This window comes from Hippichthys cyanospilos, chromosome 5 (assembly GCF_059441005.1).
Source record: "Hippichthys cyanospilos isolate Australia breed blue-spotted pipefish chromosome 5, RoL_Hcya_1.0, whole genome shotgun sequence".
Taxonomy (NCBI): domain Eukaryota; kingdom Metazoa; phylum Chordata; class Actinopteri; order Syngnathiformes; family Syngnathidae; genus Hippichthys; species Hippichthys cyanospilos.
This window is the reverse complement of record NC_142373.1, coordinates 19,479,674-19,505,691: the sequence shown is the minus strand read 5'-3', so window position 1 is coordinate 19,505,691 and position 26,018 is coordinate 19,479,674. Positions and strand designations below refer to the sequence as shown.

The 26,018-nt window shown below is 39.4% G+C and overlaps 1 protein-coding gene, 1 long non-coding RNA gene and 1 pseudogene across 2 annotated transcripts; all 3 read left to right on the top strand.

Moving 5' to 3' along the window:
- Positions 1 to 28: 28 nt before the first annotated feature.
- LOC148423904 (uncharacterized) lies at positions 29 to 9,049 on the top strand. Its single transcript, XR_015865774.1, has 3 exons — positions 29 to 280; positions 1,402 to 1,533; positions 9,002 to 9,049. It is a non-coding gene; the product is annotated as an uncharacterized LOC148423904 (long non-coding RNA).
- Positions 9,050 to 15,044: 5,995 nt separating this feature from the next.
- LOC148423903 (UDP-glucuronosyltransferase-like) lies at positions 15,045 to 22,757 on the top strand. The gene is made up of 5 exons (XM_088414967.1): positions 15,045 to 16,020; positions 20,463 to 20,594; positions 20,701 to 20,788; positions 21,714 to 21,933; positions 22,309 to 22,757. The coding sequence occupies exons 1-5, from the start codon at positions 15,160 to 15,162 to the stop codon at positions 22,589 to 22,591; spliced, it is 1,584 nt and encodes a 527-aa protein (XP_088271093.1). The 5' UTR covers positions 15,045 to 15,159; the 3' UTR covers positions 22,592 to 22,757.
- A 255-nt stretch (positions 22,758 to 23,012) lies between these two features.
- Positions 23,013 to 24,761, top strand: LOC148423902 (UDP-glucuronosyltransferase pseudogene; annotated as a pseudogene).
- Positions 24,762 to 26,018: the final 1,257 nt, after the last annotated feature.

Below are 26,018 nucleotides of genomic sequence, written 5' to 3'. Positions count from 1 at the left end.
CTGCATCATTCGTCATATTTATGCGGCATTTTGATTTGGTAGTTCCTAAGTCTTGTTTTTTTAAAACAGTCTTTAATGCGGAAATCACACGTTTAATTTCAGGATCTATGTCACCTAGGTTAACTTTATATCGATCAGAAAGACCTCATTTGGAATCCAAATATGACAAGAACTTCAACTTAACAGATATATAAAAGTCGACGGAGCACCGTATATAATATGAAGAAAGAAAACTGGCTTGGCCAATAGTTCCCCAAGCTACTGTTAAGTTTTGCCAAAAGTGAGTGTTAAGATACTTTCCCTACGTTATTGAATTTGTAAGAAGGTAAAATGGAGATTGTGAAGCGTAAACGCCGAGTTGGTATTTTGTCCTCTTTTTAAATGAGACTTTAAGGTCAGGCTTTGAGTTAACGTCTGGAAAGTTCCCAAAGCTCCAGACGTCACACGTGCATTTATTATCTGGGCTAGAAGTAAACGAGCAGAAGACAAGTGGGAGGCCTCAAAAAAAAAAAAAAAAAAAAAAACATTGCATCTGTGCAGTGTGCACTTCATATTTGGTACGAAGAATAAAGGTATGGTATTGCATGTTTCATCTGACATAATGATTTCTAGTGAGCTGCACCCGTGCGGTTCCCCCCCCCCCCCAAAACAAGGAAGCGAATTGATTACTCAACATCAACCAATTCTCAGCAGTCAAACTAGAAATAAAAACATTTCTCAATGTTATAATGCCACAAATGACAGCGTGTTTAAAGTGAAAAGAAACCCGCTTTCAATAAAATGATGTTTGTAGGGGTTGGAATTAACCACCTCATGCTGTGCCCAAAACATGCATCTGATTCCTGACTTTTTGCATTCTGGACCCCCCCCCCCCCCTTTTTTTTTTTTTTCTTAAAAAAATGAAGGCCAAAACTGGGTGCGTCCTATAAACGGTAACATAAATTTTGAATATTTTTTTGTTTTCAACACCATTCAAGGAAGATTGATCTGTCAACCAATAAAACCGAGTTTTGACGCACAGATGCACATTTTTACATCGTCCGTTTTCTTACTTACAATAAATACCGTAAGGAGACGCTCTCGAGGGCGGAATTCACTTGGCTGTTATAAGCCAGTGTCAGAAGTGAGCAGATCGAACCAACGTCAGAGTCCATCCTTGTTCACATGGGAATATTACTAAAATGGACAGGAACATGTACTTGTGTATTGTTTTAATTCTGTTTTGTCTTAATTTTGGTGCCTTGGTGTGATCTATTTTTGGCATTCATGTGGACAGCAAGTAAGAATTTCATTGTACAGAGAACCTTGTTTATGTGCACACACAACCACTGTGTACATGGCAATCAACATTGGATTGCATGCATTCATTATAAATGTAACTTACATTTGCTTTTGTTATAGGGAAAAGGAGTGATAAACCCATGGTACCACCCAAACTATGCATCATCCACTTTAAACGTATCAACACCAAAGTGAAGAAGGCAGTTCCATGTGTTCAACAGAAGCTAGATGAGACTCCTCCCAACTGAGCAGGCAAGAAAAGCGTCTTTTATTTTATTATTTTTTTAATTTTTGAGAATGCATGCCCAGTAACAAACTATTTCAACGAAGTTCTGTAATGTTTCTGAATCAGTTACAGCCCACTTACGTCACACAGAGTTTAACAAGCAGCTCAGAGCGACTCACTCTAGTTACCTAGCAACAGCACCGATGTTGCATACACGGTGGAACAATGCAGACATCCTCAGTGTGTCACAGCGAATGCCGCACATTGTGGTATAAAAAACTTGTGAAAATATGAATTAAAAATCCTATTGCATGTTGAATAATGAAAGGTGCGGGGAATCAAATGCAAACATATTGAATATATTTGATCAGTGTGGCAGCAAACATGTATATATATATATATATATATATATATATATATATATATATATATATATATATATATATATATATATATATATATATATATATATATACATGGTAATTAATTAATCGGGAGGGCTACACCCCCTTAATGCACAAAAATTTTAAAAATGAGATAATAGCAAGAGTATTTATGCTGTATATTTATATGTTTATGAAATATGAAATATTAACATAGAGTCTCAAGCAGTCTAACAGCCTGTTATTACTCGGTCTATTTCAGTCACAAAGGAAGGTACTTTTGCTTAAAGTTAAACCAAAGTCAGACTTGGCAACAACTCTTCACAACTCTTACAGGCAGTTGTGGCTGTGAATGAGAGAGCTGTGTGGGGACGTATATGTGGGGAAGGGGGTTTAGTGTGAGTGGATACATGCGGGAATGACGGTGAGACAGCACAGGATGAGCCTGGCCATTTGAGAACATTTGTATTGTGGGTAATGGGCAGGGGGAGGAAGGTTGGTGGCTGGGGCTGCAGGGAGAGTTAGCGGCCGCTCACCACGCTGTGATACACTGTGTGTTGTAGAAGAAAATAAAGTTTGGAAAGAGGTTGGCAAGGTTTATTGAACGCATTTCATACATTTTGTCTTTAAAGACAAATGATTACATTAGGTGTTGACCTCCCGGGCTGGCTCTACAGAAAGTTGCTCTGAATTTTACTTGCCAATCAACCTATGTGAAACTACATTCCTTCAGTACCTACAATTTCTGGGAAGGGCAGCTCATACTTTTCAGAATTCACTTATCGCTGGGGTTTTACGGTCCCTATTTACTGCGAAAAACGAGAGAATACTTATTTATACTGGAAAATACTTGACCTAAATTCCAAAACGTCCTTGAGGCTTGCTCAAATGCTCGCTGGAGAGCAGTATCATGTACTTAAAGAGGAGAGTAAACAGTCGTTAAAGCTAACAAAATAAAGTGAAACGCAAGAGATGAATCCAGGTAAAGAAAGACAAGCGTTTAAAGTAGGTGGACGGAAGGATTTATTTGATGTCTGCATGCGAGGCTGCGACAGGAACAACATGAGCTCTGTTGGAAAACATATAGGTGGGTTCCACTGCTTGAAAGTCATCACGTCCCAAACAAGTGAGCTACTTTGCTGGGTCACACACTTCGTGCTGCATGAAAGGCACATCCAGACAGAAATTCATGTGTGATTGGACAGTAACTTGTTTGTTGTAAGAAATGCCGCTAAAAGTCACTACAACAATGGATTCGAAGAAGAGCAAATTGCCACAATTTCATAAAATCAAAAAATATCCTTGAAAGTGAGCGATCATTTTTTCCAGATAGGGGAATTTTGTGTATCGAAAGTATGTGTGGTATTGGTACCTAGTTTCAATGAGTATGTATTGTAAATTGTATGTTTTGTAGGAAGAAAACCTCTGCCTCATCTTGACAAGCATTTAGGACTTTTATGCACTGTATTTGAATGTTTGACATGCTTGAAAAAGAGACTAAGTCATTTCATGTTTAAAATAAACGAGAAACTATAATACAGGCTGAGCGATTGCGTTTTGAAGTGGATGCAAATCTTCATGTTTTCTGTTTATTTGAAATTCATTTCCTTGATTCAAGGCCTCTTCATATTAGTTTGAATGCCCCGCAGCTCGTGATGTATTCAAAGCAACGCTTTTCATTACACTTTTAAATTTGCATGTCAAAAAACAGCCATAAAAAAAGCAACAAGACTTTGAAGGCGTCCATTTGAATGCGTGTTTCTCACCCCTTTTAATCAGAATGCAATATTGAAAATATCCAAGAATGAAAGTAGCTGCTTCAATGTTGAAAAAGTAACCGTTTGCTGTTAAAAAAGAACTGGTGATCACCCAACCTACTAAAATAACACTCTAAAGCTTCAATTCAACCTTGCAGTTGACTTACTTAAGGTCAGTCATTCATTGTGTGTGTTACGAAATACTGCGGAATGACACAATGACTCGATGGCAGTGTTCCGTTGGTTTGCTCAGTCATTTATGACCTGATGAATAATTGACGACACTTTCAACTTAGAAACTTCATCACAGACGGTCTGTACCGTATTTTCCACACTATAAGGCGCACCATCAAAAAATGGCCTGTTTTAAAACTGTTTTCATATACAGGGCGCACTGCATTATAAAGCACATAGAATAGTAGCTGGAGTAATAGTGCGGGAGTTGCATTATGCATCCACTAGATGGAGCTGCGCTAAAGGGACTGTCAGCAAAGCAAAACAGTCAGATAAGTCAGTCAAACTTTATTAATAGACAATCAAAATTTAAGAATAAAGATGATTTGTGGAAAGTACTATGAAGAATAGGGGGAAAAAACTACCACTTTATTACATTAAGAGACTGGTAAGATCAATGTGAAGACAAATCAAGAGTTTAAAAGAATATAATGGATGGAATTTTAATTCAATTTAATATTAGACTTTTTAAATCAAATTGTTTTCTTGAATTAACAACAATTTCTGCATTTATTTGATAAAATCCCACTTTTTTTTTTTTTAAAGAAAACCTCACACTTTTTGCACCTTGTCCCCATATAAATTGCTTCAAAACTGGAGGATATATAGCATATGAAACTGAAAATGAAAACTGAAATGCAGAGGTAAAAAGTGAGCACTCTCCATGGCCATTAAGTTATTCTATTTTTTCATTCCTCAAAAATGAAAACTCGCTGTTAATGCACTGTATAAGGCACAATACCAGCGTATTATAAGGCACACCGTCAGCTTTCACATAATATTGAAGACTTTTAGGTTGCCCTTATAGTGCGGTAAATACAGTACAAACACACTTCTCTTACACACAAAACAACATATTAATCACACCCGTGAAAGTTTCATGTACTCCTTGACGGAAAGCGGTGGAGAGATTTCGTCACTCATCCCCACCCTCTTCAGCTATGTGTGTTTTTTGAAGCCAAGATTCAGCTTTCTTTTTTGTGTTTCCAAACTACCAGTCAATAAATGTCAAAAAGATGTGACCTTGATGGAACTTTCTTCTGGAAAATCCTAGGCTAAGGATGACAATAAAGAAAAAAATATTTTCACGACGGGTGTGATGAATAGTACAGTACGTACACAAGGTGTGCCACCGACTGCATCTGAAATTGTCCTGTAGAATTTGGGTGTGGTTCTGAACAAATCTATTGTACAATAAATGACTCACTTGCATCACACTGGAGAAATTCTGGAGAAAAGATTCTTGGCACAAAAAAAAGTGATAATTTAATCTCTTTTATACGTTGTGTATTTTGTAGGTCGGAAGTAATGACTGAAAGTTTTCAATCATACACGAGCTCCATGTCAGTAAAATGACTTGCTTGCAAAAACTGGAATATCTCGAAGAAAATTGCAAACTTTGAATATGATCATTAATCCTTTCAGGGGTCATAGACAATTATGTGCAGGGCCATATGTGGCCCCTAGGCCTTTTGTTTGGCACCCGTACCTTAGAGGGAAATCTAATTTTCATTCTTCTGCATGTTATTGTTTACTACACTGAGGCAGGTAGCACACAAACTGACATGGAAAAAGGTGATGAGGAAAATAACATTTTGATGAGTAATCCAGAATAAACAACACCATGGGAATCAATGAGTTCAATTAGTGTACCGATTATTTTCTTGATTGACCATCTCAGAATAAAGGAAAAAAATGTCAATTTTCTTTTTCACTTATTTTTTTCACTTAATTCACTTTTTTCACTTTTTTTTTCTTTTGATTCTACACAAAGATATTAAGTCTGCCTATACATGAGAGATGACAGAAATAGGTAAATATTTAGTGGTACGAGACAGCTATTTCGACAGTTGTAAGTAGGTCTCAAAACGTTTCTTCAACTATCAAAAATGCTTATCGATCAATTTGCTTTGTGTGTTTTCAATTTCAATGTTGTACTGTATTTTTCGCACCAGATTATAAGGCATACCTTCAATGAATGGCTGTTTCAAAACCTGTTTTCACATACAAGGCGCACCACATTACAAGGTGCATAGACTAGACGCTACAGTAGTGGCTGGATTATGCATCCACTAGATGGAACTGCGTAATAGGGAATGTCAACCAAAAAAAAATCAGCCAAGTTCGTCAAACTTTATTAATAGACAACCAGAAATTAATAATAAAGCTGATTTAAGGAAAGTAAAGATATCTGAAGAACTTGATTACATTAAAAAGGCTGTTAGATCAACGCAAGGACGCACTGTCAGTTTAGTAGGTGAACCTTACAGTGTGGTTGAAGTTCCCGTTTAAGAAAATAAACTGTATGTATTTGAAGGTTGTGCACATAAATTTGTCAAATCCACAAATATGGTTTATGTTTGCGAACAAATGCTTAACTTGCTGCATGTTTTGGTACATGCAGTTCCGCAAACACACTAAACGCATCATTAAGTAAATATATTTTCCTCCAACGCTCACGTGAGCAATTTAGAATGTTTTGGTGACTGTTTTACTGGAAAAGAAATCGCTCATGTCAATGCAGACGTGCCTCAAAATAGCCCAAAATGGTTCAAAGGGCACAATTCTTTCTTTCATATGGCCAAAATCCACAACAGGCGTGACTACATAGGGGGAAAAATGCTGACAACAACTTTGTACAGTAGCTCAGGCTCAGTTGCTGTGTGTGCTTTGGATCGCAGCTCACAGGTGATTCCAGCAGCCCATAGCAGAGAAAAGTAGGTCAAAGCAAACTTTTGCCCGCTGTGAATGCGGCAATTCAGCAAGACTCAGTTATCTACCGGCACGCTGCCCTCAAATCCAAACTTCTCTGCTGACCCGAGCACACAATATGACATGCACACTCTTTCATGTGTGTCAAACCTAAACCAGGAAAGCCCTTGTGGCAAAACAAACAGTGTGAGCGGGACAATGAATTTTGGGTTCCACCTTGTGGACCTGGCAAAATTCCCAGCTTGGAGCTGGCTTTCGGCCAACTAAAAGTGTTTGTTAGCTACTTTGGGGTGGGTGGCACTAAATGTTCACATATTACTGTAATTCCCGAAATATTAGACGCACCTTTTTAAAAGAAAGACACACCCTAAATTTTGGGGCCAAATTCATTTCTATGTTACCGTGTAGAAGACGCTCCGACACTTTGGCAACAATGTCCAAACTATAGGAAAACAGAATAGACCTCACCTTCCTTAACTCTTTATATTTTCGTGTTCATATCCGTAAGTTATATATAGTATTTGTCATAGGTTAAGTGTATTTCAGATTTCCCACATTGTGAGAGATTGACGAACGCCTCACCAGTAACGTGCTCGAAGCATTTTTTTCTTTTTCCTCAAGACACAGCTCAAGTTCATTTGACCATAAATACATTAGCATCCATGTTTCACCAAGTTTATGATTGTGTGTATATGTTATAAGACCGCAATTAATAAGCAAGTCAAATGGAATACCTTTTCGTGTTCTGTAACTGAAGCACTCAGTTGCTTAACTTGCCACTCTTAGTCAAATCAACTGGAGACATCATAAATTTTACATGATCCTCTCAGTTTTAGTAAAATTCCTGTGTGTGAACAAGGATGTACTCTGACGTTGGTTCAGACTGCTCGCTTCTTTTATTAAAAACAGTTACATAACAACCTCAGCTAACACAATCTGATGTTAACTGCTAAAAGCCAACTGACGCCTACCTTCCCGTTACCGTAATTATTGTAAGTATACGGTGAGATAAAGTTCACATCTGTGAGACAAAACTCAGCTTATGTGGCTGATGGATCATCCTTCCTCGAATGGTGTCTAATAAAAAAAATATTCTTAAGTTACCGTTTATAGGATGCACCTATACTTTTGTGCTTCATTTTGAGAACAAGTGTGTCTTATATTTGGAGAATTATGGTAACTTGTACCGATAACACAACAAAAGAAAACCTCAGGAAAACATCAAGACTCGTTGAAGCAATGTTGATATTTTTCTTAGCAGATCAATAGGGTTGTGCCATAGCATTCGATAGCTGACCTTTAAAAGTTATGTGATTTGTTCAAACAATATGTCATTTTGGTTTTATTTACATTTAAAATGGGAATAACAATAATTAGTGTGAAGCAAACAATGTACTTGAGTTTTTATATATTAGCTGCTCATCTTGTTTGCTAGGCACCTTTCATGGGTTTTTCAGAGGTATTTCAAAAGCCTCAACCTATTTTTTTCCTCTAGATTTAGTTACATTTTGATAGATACAACAACAACAACTAAAAGTGCCCTGTCATTTATTGACTTTACCAGACGCATTTGTAACCATTTACTTTCTGTTGTATTTGAGACTAGTCCCAAGTGGTGGCTGCAGCCTTTTGTTTCAACTGTCAGATGGAACGGTTGCCAAATGATTACACACGAACTTTAAAATAAAACATGCAATCTGCATTAGATGAATGCATTAGAGATTTGTAATTAGATCAATGCAATTAAATATGCTTTAGTTACAATTTGCAATCAATTAATCACAATCGGACACCTCGAGTTTTAACATGGCTTAGCAGCAGAGACACAGCAAATCTCACATTTTTCATGTTTCATCGTCCGTTTCTTTTTGTTTTGACAGCTGGTGAAATGGAACCTCAGAAATGTGAATGCGTGTTTGTGTAGTCGGTTTGACGTTTTCCATGTCTGAGGCAAACCACGGGTCACAGACATAAAGCAGGGTATGTTCTCTCTGTGACATGGTTGTCTATCCAAAAAAAGCTGGCATTTTTAGAGCTCAACAAGGTAAATTTAGGTTAATTTGTCATTTGAGTAATTAAGGGCTTCCTTTGTTAAATCAATTGTAATTGGTTTTGGACCAGTCTAGGGTGTGTTCCACCTTTTCACTCGGTTCAAGTTAACCCCACAGTTGTGTGCTTCAACAGCATTCCTAGGAAATCACAATGTCCCATCACTGGTGAGTTATTTTTAGAACGGGTTCTCATGTAATCCATGTAGGCGACTTTGTGACAGCGGGCACTGTGTTGGTGACCCCGAATATCCACTTTACCGAGTTATGTGGCTTTCCAGCATAGTTTGCCTGGCGAGGGCCATTTGAGGCGACGCCCATATCGCGTGCAATGCTTAATGACTTTGTTTTTTCACTCAGGCATACAAGAAGCTATTGTGGCTGCAGACTGTCATGCAGGTGAACAGGTGAACACACACAAGCACACCGGGCTCTATTCCGGAGGCTCATATGACTGTGGGCTGCGTGTGGTTGAGTGAGTTAGTGTGTATGAGTCTTGTGGGAGTGATACGTGACACCACGAGCATGGGAACATGGCGTGGGAACAGGTAATGAAAGCATGTTAACCAGGAGACAGGTTTAAAAAAATGGTCAGCAAAAAACTACCTCAGGAACTGAAGAGAGGCCCAACTATCAGTTGTTTGATCCATCAATCCATTTCTTACTGCTTACTCTGTTGTACGTGAAACTGGACTTTAAATATCAAAATAAGCTCTTTTTTTTAATAGGAAATGTAAGCCAAAGGACAGCACCTTCTTGTTGTGAGTAAGGCAATCGTAGTTAAATTTCGTGAGAATGGGGTGTACCTAAAAATGTTTGTGTATGTGCTGACAGTTGACCCAGATGGAAAATGCACTATGTAAATGTTATTACATGATAAGTGCTCTCATCTTTGTGTCGTCATAACAAATAGATTTGTATGCACAGTAAATATGAGTGCTCTGATCATTTGAGGGGAAAACTCTATTATTAGAGCACCCTTATGTGCAACAAGACCACATCAAAAGAATTAAGATTTTAAATATATATATATATATATATATATATATATATATATATATATATATATATATATATATATATATATATATATATATATATATATATATATATATCTTCTGCAAAAAATGACTGGTTAAACTGCAATTAATTGTCGCAGGAGTTGTGAAATTATTGTGTCTGTATGACTGCAATATACGCCATCCAACTGGTCATTTTTTTTCTTCCCGTTGTGCAAACCTAATAATCCCAATGAAGTTGGGACATTGTGTTAAACACATAGAAACAGAATACAACATTTGCAAATCATGTCCAATCTATATCTTTATATAATTAAATATTCTAAAAAGAAAATATATTTTCTGTTAAACTGATAAACTTCAGGTTTTTATAAACCTCTCTGTTTAAATTTCTGCTTAGTATGACAAAATGTTATTTTTAGCACTCGAATAGGGCTTCTTCCCACCTGCTGTCACTTCTGAAGGTTTCTTATTTTCCCCAGATGGTGTTTTTGAGCTTTTCTTTCCTCTTCTGGGAGGTTTGTTCAGGGGATGCTGTTGTGTATTTGTGATATTCTAAATGATTTGTTTTTCACCTGCTTTGTCTTTCAGACCGAGGTGATTCAGGGCTATACAAATAAACTTAACACGTTTACTACTTCATCCATGACCTTTCCTTTTAACATCACTCAATAAACTTAGGACACAGTTCTCTGCAGAAGCCTGATAACAATCCTTATCATTTGAATCAGGTGTGGATGGCAGGGAGACATTGAGAAAAGGTCATGAAATGGCTCTCGGGGAACTGGTTTGAAGCTCGCTTGGTGGAATTATTTCCCATTCAGCTTTTGGTTTCACTTTTTGTCTTGAAGGTCAGTCTAATAGACGCATTGATGGCATTTCCATTCATTTGAACAGGAAAAGATGATTTGATTTAAAAACGTGCCTTTCATATCTTCATCGTGTCATTATTGGGCCTCTACATACTGCCGTGTCTTTCATAACCTTAAAGGCATTGAGTCTAACATCTCTTGTTGACTTTGTGCCTCTGGCACATCATTAATCTGGAGCCGTGCTGGAAAACATAAACATTGACGGAATGCAGTGGGTGAAGGTGAGCTTCTGGCAGGTAACTGGCTCAATAATCTACAGTCCTCTATACGTCCTCGTTTAACTCTTAGGGCAAGCGGAACGAGGGTGTGGCGTTAAACCGCTTAGCTCGTATTTCTTTCTCCTTTATTGATGCTTGCTGTCAGACTGTAAGAACTCTTAGCTGTGTGTAAATCTGCGTGTCGTTCTGTTCTGCCTCACCTGACAGCTTCCTGATGGAGCGACTCCAAAATAGGTCAATGGTTTCAAAGCAGATCTGCTGGATTACTGGGAACTCGAAATGATTTTGTCTCATGGCGTTTTATCATGATTAGCTGCTTGCCTCTTATTTGTTTCCGTGGAAGATGAGCTTCAGAAAGCAGTTGTTATAATTGAAACTGATGTGCCAGCAAAATAAAACAAACCAATCATTTACATCATTCAGTCATACCTAAAAAATGATTGCTAAGAAAATCATGCATTTTTATTTTCATGACAGTTACCTATTTTTTGAACTAAAACATACGTTTTTACCCTCATTTAGGAATGACGACTTTTTGGGGGGCTTTTTAGCAATCAAACATGGCCATAACCATAACCCTTTGAACAGCTTTCAATGTATAATATGAACACACGTACTCACGCTTCTTAAACGCTTGACCGTCGGCTTACCTGCGGTTATTTCCTGCCATAACGTCTCACTTTCAGGAGCAAATGGCGACCTCGTGTGCTCATTTTTAGCAACAACTCATTTTGAGACATGGTTGTAGTACAAATAACTTAGTAGTTTCAATACAATGCGGGTTGATATATTTGGGGGATCATTTGACACATCTGAATTATATTACATGATGAGTAAATAAGCGACCGCCACCCTAAAATATACAACTAATGTACTAGCCCTATTTTAAGAGGAATTTATTTAGTGGAGAAATAATCTGTCTCCACATTTTTTAAACTGTGTTGTGAATAATAATGAATGATATTCCACCTAGATAAATTTCTGCTAGGGTGCCCGTGGACTTTAATTTAGAGTGTCCTGAAGAATGGGGAAAACCTAATCTGATACATGTTACAACATATGTTTGGATCTTGAACGTTCAAGGATTATTTTGTGTCATGTATTTTATTAGACTCGAAAAAAAATCAAATCAGGAACACATATACTGTACTACAGACACATGAATACTTTGCAAGAATAAAATCTAGAAAGCTGTTTTTGTTGTTAATATTATTGTATTATGGTCTCTAATGACGTTATCTCCAACTAGAGAAGTTTATGACTTCTGACGTTTCACCAACTCACAAAATAAATGCAGTTTCATTAACTTTGTAAAACTGGAAGAGCCAAACATCTTTGCCGTCTTTTTTTTTTTTTTTTTTTAACTTTTCGAGTCAAATGAGGTCAGAAAAGCAGTGGACTCAAGGACGCCAGTTCTACGTTGCAAAAACAATGTAGCGTGTGAAGAAAACACATCACGCAACACATATTCACTCATCTGATTTATATAACTTAGAAATTACTTCTCTTATCTAATATGAAACAAGGAGAATTGTGACATTAAAATCCTGACAATATTGATCACTTCTGACTGAACTTTGGCTTTATTAGTGACTGATTTTAAAATCGGAATTCAGAGAATTCTGTCTATATGTCAATGACTTTGAAGGTGGAATTTTGAGAATAAAGTCTGAATGATCAAAGTAAGGCCAGAATTCGGAGTGGTCAGAATTATGACTTACTTTGTTAACCATCTCTAGTAGTAAAAGTTTTTGTGTGTGTGTGTGTGTGTCTTTAGTTAATTTGATGACTCAACATTCAAGTACAAATTAATAATTAAAAAAAAAAAACATTTAAATTGAAAATAACATCACCTGTGCGCAAGGCTCAGACACTGCACAGCTTTTGGTCACATGACCAACAGCTGAGCCGTGATTGGTCATTAACCAACCCTACAGAACAGCTGATGTCATTTTCAATGAACAGTAATTGATTTTAAGGGTATTAATTGACAAAAATATTGACTTTTTCCAGCTGGAAATTGCTAGATAAATGTATATAAATAAACATATATTATTACATAAAATATATACAAAAGTATATCCAAACTAACTAATTAATATCCAAGTCAAAATTCTGACAGTAAAGTCAGTATTCAGTGAGAATTCTGGGATAAAAGAAAGAATTCTGGTAACATTTTTTTTTTCTTGACGGGGGCCATCTACAAAGCAGAACTTGTTTTGAATAATACTGTCATGCCATGTCACCTTGCCTCACTATGAATTTGAATGCGTAGTACCTATAAAAAAAAAGTTCCTTTTTCTCAGCTACATTTAAACAAGAGAGCCACAGAGAACGTCTCCCTTATTTTCTGATTGATAATTGCCTAAGCGAGCTGCGGCACGTCTCAAATTCCACAAATGACATTGTTTGCCTGATGTTATCCACCCCTCTAAAGTCAGTTTCCTTTTTTTGAAGGCTTCTCACGCCACTTAACAATGCTCGTGGAAGTGTGCGTGCGAGTGTGCGTGTGGCCCATGCAGGCACGGTTCCAAAGTGATACAGGAGAACACACGCAGTCACGCACACTCCGTCCATGCGCTTGTGTGTACGTGAGTGTGTGCTCGTGCGTATTTACACGCAAACACACTGCATCTTGAGAGTTGGTAATGCTTTAGGAGAACACATGGAAGTCATTCAAGGAAGGGGCGCAGACAACGTTTAAAAAAAGGAGGGGGGCAGGGAGACGAGAGGCAAGAAGTGTGACGTCACAGCGATGTCTGAACGAGAACGTTTTTATTGTTATATATTATATTTCTTACTATATTATCTGGGATCTTAACTGGGGAAAAAGAAAAAATAAAGAGCAATATTAATGCCACACATAACCAAATATTAATAGCCTATTATGGTATCTTGACAGGGAAAAAATGAAAATAAAAAACAATATTAATGCCATACATAATTTAATGTAGGATTAATAACCATTTCTGTGAACTTAACAGGGAAAAATTGAAAATAAGTAACAATAATAATGCTACACATCACCAAATATCTATACCCCTTTCTGGGATCTTGACAGGAAAAACTGTGAAAATAAATAACAATATTTATCCCACACATTTCTGTGAACCTAACAGGGAAAAAATGAAAATAAGTAACAATAATAATGCTACACATCAACAAATATTAATACCCCTTTCAGGAAAAAATGTGGAAATAAGTAACAATATTTATATTTATGTGTATTTAGCATTTTCACTCATCTTTTAATGCTGACAGAATATTGTGTGCTATGTCTATGTAAACATGGTTGGTATCATATGAAAGATGAATTTCCATTCCTTAGAATTACAAGTCTGTAATATAGTGTTGCATGTATGAAAACACTGTCATTCAATGGTCATATTTAACACTACCATGCTCGCTTGGCTTAAGATGAGAGCACTAGTCAAGGGTATTAGCTACTCTCCATAAAAAAATATTATTTTCATTACTATTTCAAAAGATGAGAATTCTTGTCCATGGCACTAAAATAGTTGGTACTCCTTTCTGTCAACTTTACAGGGGGGAAACAATAAAAATAAATAACAGTATTATTACTACACATCACCAAATATTAATACATGTTTCTGTGATCTTGACATGGGAAAAAAAATTGTGTGGTCGGTGAGAAAAAAACAACCAAACATAATGCCTGCCTAGTATTGTTCAGGGGACGTGCAAAATGAAGAAGCGGGCTGGATCCGGGTTGAGATCTGAGTTTTAAATTGTATCTGTGGCAAATGGTAATGTGAATGTCAATTACCGCCCTCGTAAAGATTGTAGATGTCAAGAAGGAAATATCAATAGAGGCAGAGAAAGAAGGTGCGATAAGAGCAAAAGTGCCGTCCAGCCAGTTTGTTTTTTTTTGGGGGGGCGGGGGGAGGCATGCTCAAAGTAAACTTTGCACTGCTTTGCACAAATCAGTTGTATAAGCCGAAAGCAAAGCCCCCATGACTTGCAAATCTCTCACCAAACGCTTACTAATGAGGCAAATAAAACACAACTGACGCTCGAATGAGATGAGAATGTTTTTAAAAAGTTTTGACATTGTGTACATGTCGCCCACGCCATGCAAGCTGCAAAGCAAACGTGCAAAGCTCCACGGAACAAAATGAGCAAATAGTCGCGTGACAAGACACATTATTGTGTTAAGTCAAAAACTAGACAAAGGCACAACAAATGATTAACTGGTGTAATCTTACACCCATCCGTCTTGCTTTGATTACATCACCCTCTGTGGATGCCTGATAAAAACAGCTCCCGCGAACGCATGCTCCCTCACACGCGCACCCACCTCAACTGGAAAAAGTTGCTCTTACTCTCCCTCTCTCTCTCTCTCTCTTTTTTTTTTTTTTGGCCACTTCTGCCTGACCTGAGAGGAGACGATGAGCGTCAGGGTGTGGTTTTCGGCACTGGGTCTGCTGGCCGGGCTGTGGTGTTCCTTTCTGGGATCTGCCTCGGGGGGGAAGGTGCTGGTTCTTCCCGTGGATGGGAGTCACTGGCTGAGCATGAAAATCTTGGTCAAGGACTTAACGCAGAGAGGACACGACATGTTGGTTTTGGTGCCTGAAAGCAGCCTGCTGATGAAGAGCTCAGAGGGTTACAGGACTCAAGTTTACAGCGTGCCGTACAGCAAAGCTGATTTGGACGGTTCCTTTTCACAGCTCCAGGACAACGTCCTAGTCAATGCGCCGTCCTTCTCCGATTTGTTTTTCAACGTGCAGCTTTTGGTTAACTTCACGTCCTTCCAGGAAAAAGGCTGTAGAAGTCTTCTCAACCAGCAGAATTTGCTGAGTCAGCTGAGGGATGAAAGCTTCGACCTGGTGCTGACGGACCCTTTCCTCCCGTGCGGCTCCATCCTGTCTCGTATCTTTGGCATCCCCGTTGTATACTTCTCTCGTGGACTCCCCTGTGAATTAGATATGAAGGCCAACCAGTGTCCTGTTCCTTTGTCTTACGTTCCCAAATTCTACTCCGGCAACACGGATGTTATGACCTTCCCACAGAGGATAAAAAACAACATCATGGGTTTGGTGGAGTCCTACTTGTGCCGTGTCATGTATGCCCACTTTGATGATCTGGTCAGCGAGTATGTAGAAGAAGGCATGACCTACAAAACTCTATTAGGGCACGGCGATATTTGGCTCTTGAGAAATGACTTTTCTATGGAGTGGCCCAGACCCGTGATGCCCAACATGGTTTTGATTGGCGGTATCAACTGCGCAAAGCAGCAGCCCCTGCCCGCAGTGAGTATTCCAAGCGCTCAAGCCAACGGCCTGTCACATCTGGATTCACTCAAGGCATACTATGAACACAACAGAACATGCTTCCTCTTTACAACATCTGGCTTTAGACCTTGGGTGGTAGCCAGGCATTTTCTTTGTTACCGTGTATAAGATGCACCAACAGTTTAGCGACAATGTAAAAACTATAGCAAAACAGATTGAATCTCATCTTCCTAAATTGTGTTCATATCCGTATTTGTTGCGCGTTAAGTGTGTTTCAGATTTCCCACATTGTTAGTGGTCCGTGAACGCAGTGCCAGTTTAACGTTAAACGCGTTAAAGGTTTTTCCTTTTCCTCGCAATAGTTTTTTATATGTATTGTAAATACATTTTTGCATAAATTGCACATTCTTATTGTAATATTCCTTTTGTTGTTGAATACCCTTCAAATTCAATTCCGCTGTACACACTGAGTCAGTCTTATACTTTTACTTTTATACTTATACTGAGTTAGTCTTATACTTTTTTAGCGCATCAATAGCACAGTGACCGGTAACCCACGTTCCACCCCAACACTCTCAACCGTGTGCCATTCATCCGATTGTTCCCACAACAATAGTGTCTGTTAACACTTTGATGCAGAATGTTAGCTGAAGGCCTTGCAGTCAAGTGATATCCTCTTGAGTAGTAATGTCAGAGGACAGGTTCCGCATTGCTCCCGGGACCGCATGCTCACTCACACACCTCAACTGGAAAAGGTCGCGACTAGGTTTAGCTTGTTTTTTTTTTCTGGTCCCTTCTGCCTGACTTAAGAGGAGATGAGTGTCAGAGCGTGGTTTCTCGCACTGGGTCTGCTGAGCGGGCTCTGGTGTTCATTTCTGGGGCCTGCAGATGGTGGGAAGGGCTGGTTCCCGTGGATGGGAGTCACTGGTTGAGTACGAAACTCTTGGTCAAGGGGTTGACACAGAGAGGACCTAAGAAAATCTGTTAGGCTGTGGAAATCCGCCTGTGTTGTGGATAGGCTCTCAACGTGGTTTTTATCAAGGATATCAACTGCGTGAAGCAGCCCCTGCCGGCAGGGAGTTTTTCAACCACTCAGCCAATGACGTGTCACATCTGGATTCACTCAAGGCATAAGATGTGGCCTGGAGCACACACTTCCTCTTTACAAGATCGGGCTTTAGAGGTTTGGCGTTGGCCAGTTTAGCACCAGCCTTGACCCAAATCACCTTGTCCAAGTGCTATACACTTGTGACCCACAGGGTCCCATCATTGTGAAGTCATGACTTGTATTCTTCTCATCTTTGGGTTCATGTCAGTAACATGGAAGAAAGTAAAAAATAAGTAATCCTAACAACATCTTGGAGGTTTTGGAAACAACTCTTGGCTTTGTAAGCCCATATTTAAGGATTTGTGAGCTTGTCTGCTTGTGCACTTTTGTGTGGTCGCTGACATTTGCGCTCGCTCCTTCCCTTTTCATTTTTCTGGTCATCCAGAGCACAGATTTTGACGCGTTGCTATGAAGCCAAGGAAGGGAGGGGAAAGCGAACGCTTTTATTTTGACTTCCTTTGACGCCCACTCGAAAGTTCCTTTGACGCCCACTCGAAAGTTCCTTCAATCCCTCAATGAAAATTTTCAGAGAATACTGATGAAAGGTCCTTCAACCTATCAGTACTGACTCTGGGAAATTGTTTGATTGACTCAGATTTGTCAGAATATGCCCCAAAAAACACGACACATAGAATGGGTGCAATCAAAGGAAGGACAGGGTGTTAAATATTGCTGTATCGCATCACCAACCCTTGCTGTCATGTATGGCTGGGCGCAGACTGTCTAGACAAATAGTTTCCTTGAGTTATTTCAAGCTTGCTTTAAATACAACCAATGAAACCAAAATCCCACTTGGGATGCAGCGTTTCTTGAAAAAAAAAAAACATATTTCCCACTGAGCACTGTATTTGCGTAGATACTTTTCATTCGTGACAAATACATTTACGAGTTTGTGTTTTGAGTTGTATGTGTTGTAAAAAGTAATGTGAGTGTAAACAAATGCCCTCATAAAGACTGCAGATATAAAGGAGGAAATATCAATAGAGGCAGTGGAAGATCAAAAGGGCTGCGTAGCCAGCTTGTTTGGGGTTGAGGGAGGACAGGCCTGCTCAAAGTAAACTTTGCACACACATTTTGAGCAAACCAGTTAAATAAACTAAAAGAAAATCTCGTCATTCTTGTAGCGCTTTCACCAAACGCTTGCTAATAACAGGCGAATAAAACACACCTGAGCCTTGAGCTGTATGAAAATGTTATGTTATCTTACTGTATGTATTGCTTACGCTGTGCAAATTGCAAACGTGCAAAAATGCAAAAAACAAAGTGAGCAAACAGGAGTGTGACAAGACGCAACTGTGTCAAGAAAAATTAGGACAAATAATTTGCTGGTGTTCTTTACATCTGTCGGTCTTGATGGCATTTTCTCCGTTGATGCCTGACTGACTGCATGCTCACTCACCTCAACTCGAAACCGTTGCGACGAGGTCTTACGCTCTTTTTCTCCTTGGTCAATTCTGCCTGACTTGAGAGGAGACGACAAGTGTCGGGGTGTGGTATCCCGCACTCGGGCAGCTGGCTGGGCTCTGGTTCTTCTTTTGGGGCCTGCCTCTGGTGAAAGGGTGCTGGTTCTTCCCATGGAGGGTAGTCACTGGCTGAGCATGGAAATCTTGGTCAAGGAGCTGACACATAACAGAGAGGACACAATATGCTGGTTTTGATGCCTGAAAACAGCCTGCTGATGAAAAGCTCAGAGGGTTACAGGACCCAAGTCTACAAAGTGCCACACAGCAAAGCTTATTTGGACCGCTTGTTTTCGCAGCTCCAGGAAACCATCTTAGCCAATGATTTCTCTTTCAACGTGAAGCTTTCAGCTAACTTAACGGCCTTCCGGGCAAAAAGCTGTAGAAGTCTTCTTCACCAGCAAAATTTGCTGAGTCAGGTGAGGGATGAATACCTAGACGAAAGCATGACCTACAAAAATCTGTTAAGCCACGGTGCTGTTTGGCTTTTTGAATTGGACTCTGCTATAGGGTGGCCCAGACCCGTGATGCCCAACATGGTTTTTCTTGATGGTATCACCTGCACAAAGCTGCAGCCCCTGCCCGCAGTGAGTATTCTAACCACTCTAGTCGACAGCATGTCACATCTGGATTCGCTCAAGGGATTTTATGTATGCAGGAGTACACGCTTCCTTTTTACAAGATCTGGCGTTAGACTTTTGGTGGTGGTCAGTTAACACAAGCAAGCCCCCTTTGCGGAGCTCAAAAGCACTGACATATATTTACAACCTCAATTTTAATTCTATACTTGTCCCATGAGGTTTCAAAATCTATTCTCCATTCATCCAGACTGGTATATAACTTGGTATATAAACCTTGGTATATAATTTAAAACAATTAGTGCAATTTGCAAATGTGCAATGGTCAAAACAAATAAAAATCAATGAGAAGAACTGTCTTTTAGGCCCCTTATACATTTTTACTTACGTTGTATTAACCAATTAAAAATTATTTCCATTTGTTCATAAAATACTTATTTTGTAAGAATACATCATAAGATGAACTAATAATAAATACATACAATGAAACACATATCCAGTGGAAGGAAAATGCCCCAATCAAAATATGTGGTTGCACAACTTTTCAAGATGTACAGTGCAAAGAAAATAAACTCGAATGGTGCTGTAGTGTCTCATTTTGGACACCGGTATTTATCTAGACAATTTTCAATCGAATTGTCTAAAAACACGTGTGGAATATTTTGACAAGCCATACGTCTTTTTCTATCTGAGCACTGTATTATATTGAGCAATGTGTTGTTTATAAATGCCAGAAATTAAATCCGAGTTTTTGGATGATTGTTTGTGATATGTTTCAGGTTTAAACTATCAATAAAGGCTATTAAAATCACTTGAAATTCACTTTCCAAAAACGAAATCAAGAAATGTTATGTAAATGATGTTTTATCTAAATAGGCAAAACCTCTGATGTGGCTCACTTTTTTGACCCTTTGCTGAGCCCAATTTAATCACATCTGTTTGAGTACTTAATCAAATCTGAGCTCACCATTTAGAAATCTCCCGAGAGTATTATTAGGGATTAAGGGATTACTTCTATAATCTTGTTTGCCTGTTTGTCAGATAAAAATGTTGTTCGAAAACCCTTTTTTTTTGGTTGTTAACTCTCTTACACTGTGTGTGAAACATACCCCATGTGAAGTACACATTTGGACATTAGCGTGGCAAAGATTCCGGATTTGGATGTAGAGTGAATAGAATGTGCAGTGTGAAAAGCGCACAGCAGAGTACTGTTAATGATTTCATTTGGAATCTGAAATATGGCGGCATGTTTGCAAAACACACTTGTTCTATGTCCGACGTTGCTGACGCTAATTCCTTGTTTGGACCTTGCAGGATTTGGAGGAGTTTGTAGAAGGCTCAGGGGAACATGGCTTCATCGTCTTTACGCTGGGTTCCATGGTCTCCAATATGCCGGAAAAGAAAGCGTTGCAATTCCTTGACGCCTTTCGGCAGATTCCACAGAGGGTAACGCCTCCACTTTCACGATTGATGATATTTTCAAACTACGCATTACTCCATATTGGCCAGAGAAAACAACTTTACAGGCATTGAATATGTGTGTTTGTTTCAGGTTTTGTGGCGATACACTGGAGTAGAACTAAAGAATGTGCCAAATAACGTGAAACTGATGAAGTGGCTGCCGCAGAATGATCTTTTAGGTAGGTAGGATAACACTGCTAACTCATTCACTGCCAACTATTTTCAGATATTTTCTTACTTTAATATTTGAAAAAAACAACAACAAAAAAACATTGCAAATAAGTACCTGAAATTCTCTGTCGGGACTCTGTAAAGAAGTATAAATACAATAATAGTTCATAAATGTTTGATTTATTGTCTTACACTAAAGTGGTGCCTTGTGCTAGGTTACGTCATTAAGTGACACTTTATATAATATATACTATTGTACTTACCGGTAAATAAAGCAATAGTAATATTGTAAAGAAACAAAATGTTTTTTGTTGTTGGTGCTTAACTTGAATGTCCCTTGTGCTGCTTGTTCTGGTGTCTGCACCCTGGCCACCTGGGAGCAGCGTAATACAGGTTTAAGGGTGTACAGTACTGTAGGCTGCTATAGTTTTAGCTTTTCCCGTCAAGCCCTAAAACAAATACAGCATGCGTCTGTTGTGTTGTCGGTCTACATGTGTTCTCCCACTGTTTGCGCTCAAAAAGCTTAATAAGACTACACAGGTGCAATGTGTTACTCTGTCTATGGCATTTCCTATTTTGTGTTTACAGTAAGGTAGCTAAATTACCACATAGTTGCAGCACTTGGTTATTTGACATATGCAATTCTTTTTTTAATTGTTTGGTTTGATTCACATCCATTGGGAGTTGCAATTAACATTTTAAAAGCGGTATCCTCTTTTTTTCTTTAGAGATGATCTTTTTCAAGACACATTTTCCTTACTCTTCTTCATCAATGAATTTTCCGGCCAATCAGGCTGGTTTGTGTCTTTTTTTTCATTTTTATTATTATTTTCTGTTTGTAAGTGCAGTCTTGTAACTGATTGGTGGTCTTCAATGATTGACTTGATCTGGACCTTGAACTCATAGATCCTTTTCTTCCCCCATGCTCCTCAGGTCACCCCAAGGCAAAAGTGTTCCTCACCCACGGAGGCACCCATGGTATCTATGAAGGGCTCTGCAACGCCGTTCCCATGCTCATGTTTCCACTGTTTGGGGATCAGCCGGACAACGTTCACCGCATGGTGGTACGTGGCGTTGCAGAGGAGCTCACTATGTACGACGTGACCACAGACAAACTGCTGGTGGCTCTGGATAAGGTTATCAACAACAAAAGGTAAGGGTGTTAAAAGTAACCCGGCTCTCCAAAATGAACAAATACTTGTATTCAGAATTTCAAATGTACCTCAGGCTAAAAAAGCGTGGAGAGTCTCTGTTACTGAAGTAAATGAGTGCAGTCACGTTCAGATTTATCACTCAGTGTGGTGGACAATATAATATGTGCCTAAATCGATATTATGCATGAAACGAAATCGGCTCCCTTTCGCTTCCGTCGGAGGCGCGCTGTGCCGCGAGTCACCAATCGAAAATTGTTTTGAATCGAAAATTGATTCTGAATCGAATCAGCGCACAAAGATTTCCAGCCCTAACACATAGTATTTATCATGACAATGCATTACTCTGACATTGAACGGATTTGCACTCTGTTCAGTTACAAAGAGAAGATGGTGAAATTGTCCGCGATACACCGAGACCGCCCGGTTCAGCCTTTGGACCTGGCCGTTTTCTGGACCGAGTTTGTCATGAGACACAAAGGAGCCTCACATCTACGGGTCGCTGCGCACGATCTGAACTGGTTTCAGTACCACAGCCTGGATGTCATCGGCTTCCTGCTCACTGTGGTTCTAGCTGCACTCTGGGTGACTCTCAAATGCTGCTTGTTCTGCGCCCGCAAATGTTGCGGAGGGGGGACGGTGAAGAGGAAATCCGAGTGAAAACACTGGGGTGAATGTAAACTTCTATGATCATTGTAACGGCATATGAATGGATTGATGTGTGTGAATTGTGTGTTAGCAAAAATTCAAATGGTATATTTTTGTTTGTATCGTCAAATGTGAAAGAGAATGACCATAAAAAGAAGTGATGGTTTGAATTCCAAAACTGCCTCAAAGCTTAAAAGAAAATAAGACACGAATCAAAGTCATTCTGTCATTCGTTGGCACTTTAGAAATATAAAACAAGAATGAACAAGAAGAGGTGCTTAGTTTGTTTGAAAAAGCTTTCTACTCCACAATTCTAATTTGTAATCATAACATTAATTTCCCAAATTAGCGCAGAACATACTTTAATATAAGTCTGACAAATGTCGCAAAGCAAATCCTTAAATTGTCGCATAAAATTTGGTGAGATTAAGTTTTACCCAAGTGATGTCTGTTGTGAGATCAAAGCGTGAAAAGTTCCCCATTACTGTTTCTCCCACCACTTGCCGACATCCATGCCAGCTTCAAGCGCACGTCCATTGAGATCACTTAAGCCGTCTTTTCCTTTTCCTAGTGCGTCAAAAAGAATGAGCCACGGAAGTGCATTTTTGCGACGTTCTGTACAAACACTGAAACGGATGCATATTATGTCAAATTAGAGGTATATATATTCTTTTTAAGCCTTGTAAATGACAGGATATTACTTATTTCACATTGTATGCATGTTATTCCATCATGGGTATGTGGAAAAAAATTGGTCTGTTTTGAGGTACGCGGCTATAAGTCGACTCCCTAATATTGGGGTTGAAAATGAGGGGGAAAAACTTGACTTGTTCTCTGAAAAATATCATGCATGTTTTTGGAATGTGGGAAGAGACCGGAGTGCCCGGATCCACGCCAGCACAGGAAGAAGTCGCAAACTCCACATAGGAAGCCCGGGGTGAACTGGAATTGAACACGCTGAACTGTGAGGCAGACATGCAAACCAGTCTGCCACTGTGCCTCCCACTGATACAATAAAACACACCTGAGCCTTGAGCAATATAAAAATGATAGGAAAGTTATATCACACACACCCACCTCAACTGTAAAAAGTTGTGACGAGGCCTTACGCTCTTTTTGATTTTGGTCAATTCCGCCTGACTTGAGAGGAGACGATGAGAGTCCAGGTGTGGTATCCTGCGCTCGGGCTGTTGGCTGGGCTCTGGTACTTTTTGGGGCCTGCCGATGGGGGGAAGGTGCTGGTTCTTCCCGTGGATGGGAGTCACTGGCTGAGCATGAAAGTCTTGGTCAAGGAGTTGGCGCAAAGACGACACGACATGCTGGTTTTGATGCCTGAAAGCAACGTGCTGATGAAGGGCTCAGAGGGTTACAGGATTCAAACCTACAAAGTGCCCTACAGCAAAACTGATTTGGACCTCTTGTTTTCAGAGCACCAGGAAAACGTCTTAGCCACCGAACCAATTTTTGACGATTTGTTTTTCAACATGGAGCATTTGATTAACTTCACATCCTTACAGGCAAAAAGCTGTAGAAGTCTTCTCAAGCAGCAGGATTTGCTGAATCAGCTGAAGGATGAAAACTTCGACCTGGTGCTGGCGGATAATTTTTGCCCATGCGGCTCCATCCTGTCTGGTATCTTTGCCATTCCGGTTGTTTACTTCTTGCGTGGACTCCCCTGTGAATTAGAAATGAAGGCGAACCGGTGCCCTGCGCCTTTGTCTTACGTTCCCAAATTCTTCTCAGGCAACACAGATGTCATGAGCTTCCCACAGAGAGTAAAAAACAACATCATGGCTCTTGTGCAGGTCTATACGTGTTGTCTCGTCTTCGCCCAATTCGATGAACTGGTCAGCGAGTATGTTGAGGAAAACATCACCTACGAAAATCTGTTAGGCCACGGCGCTGTCTGGCTCTTGGAATCGGACTTCGTTGTGGATTGGCCCAGACCCGTGATGCCCAACATGGTTTTTATTGGCGGTATTAACTGTGTGAAGCAGCAGCCCCTGCCTGCAGTGAGTATTCATTCGGATTCACTCAACGCATGTTATAATATTGCTTATAATATTGACCTACGGGACAATGCAGTGGCTGTCATGCTACGGTATAGTAGTCAAAGCCAAATGTTGTGAGAACCGGCAACTCCTTCAAAATAAAATGTACTTATGGTACAAGTAGCATATAACGCGGGTGCCTTTATTGTGAAGTTCTTCCCGAAAGCGTAGTCACGAGAACGTTCAATCAACTTGACAATCTTTGGTTCCCAGTGAGATGCTGCGATGGGAGCAACACGGTGCTGTCCTGAACTCATTCGGGTCACACGCGTTGTTTGGAAGTGAAGTTCAAACTGTTCATTCAGAAAAAAAAGCAATCAAGCGTTGAATAAACCCAATTAAATAAGCTCACACCAAATCCGTCTAAAGTTGCAGATCTTTCATCAAAAGCTTGCTAATGATTGGCAAATATAACACACCCAAGCCTTGGGCGATAAGAACATGTTTTTCGAAATACTTACTCCCAGCAAATGGCAAAGTAAAAAAGATAACATCCATAAAACAAAATGAGCAAACAGGAGTGTGACAAGACACATTTGTGATAACTGGCATCCTCAGAATTTATTTTTACAAATCCTTCAACACCCTGAAGCATTTCAAGCGACCGTTAGGTTCTTAACAAAACATTCTGCTGGATCGAATTAGCAGCCTGTCCTTTGTAAATGTGGCCGTAACTTGGATCAGCAGGGCTGGAGTGTGGAGTGAGTTCTTGAAAGAGAGTCACAGGACGGGGTAATGGTATTACCATTTCATGGAAATAGACTTCCATTCAGTGTGCAGCATTCCCGGTTGAAATAAAGGTGGTCTCTTTAACTGATGGTTCACCGTTTTACTTTTTCGTCCTTGTGGGAACATTCCTTCCTTCGTAAGAGCTGTAATACAAAAACGAATAGGAAATGCAGTCAGGAAAAAACAAAAAGGATTAATTTTATCAATAATATTTAACCTTACACTACAACATAATTACTCGAAGTGCGTTAGCACACTCTAGTGGAATGAATCGGTTAATACAACTACAGTTTTACTAAACTAAGTCACTAACATGAAATATATAGCGATAAATCAAATATAATAGGCGCTGGACGGTTGTTTCCTAAATTAGACTCTAAACGCCGGTTTTGGCTGAGTTTTGATCGATGCGTGATCCTTCAACCTGAGTCGGCGCTTTTTCGAAATAAACTTTACTATTTACTATTTACTATTTACTATTTACTAAACTAAACTATTCGCGACAGTTCGCCGAAAATTTACGGCACTTCCCTTTCTTTGCTCCTTTGAAAATAAAGCACCAGCGATAATATGGTAACGATGTGAAACTATAATAACTACATCCGGAAAAAAATAGCAAGTCACTTACACAAATAAAATAAATTACAGTGACCAAACAG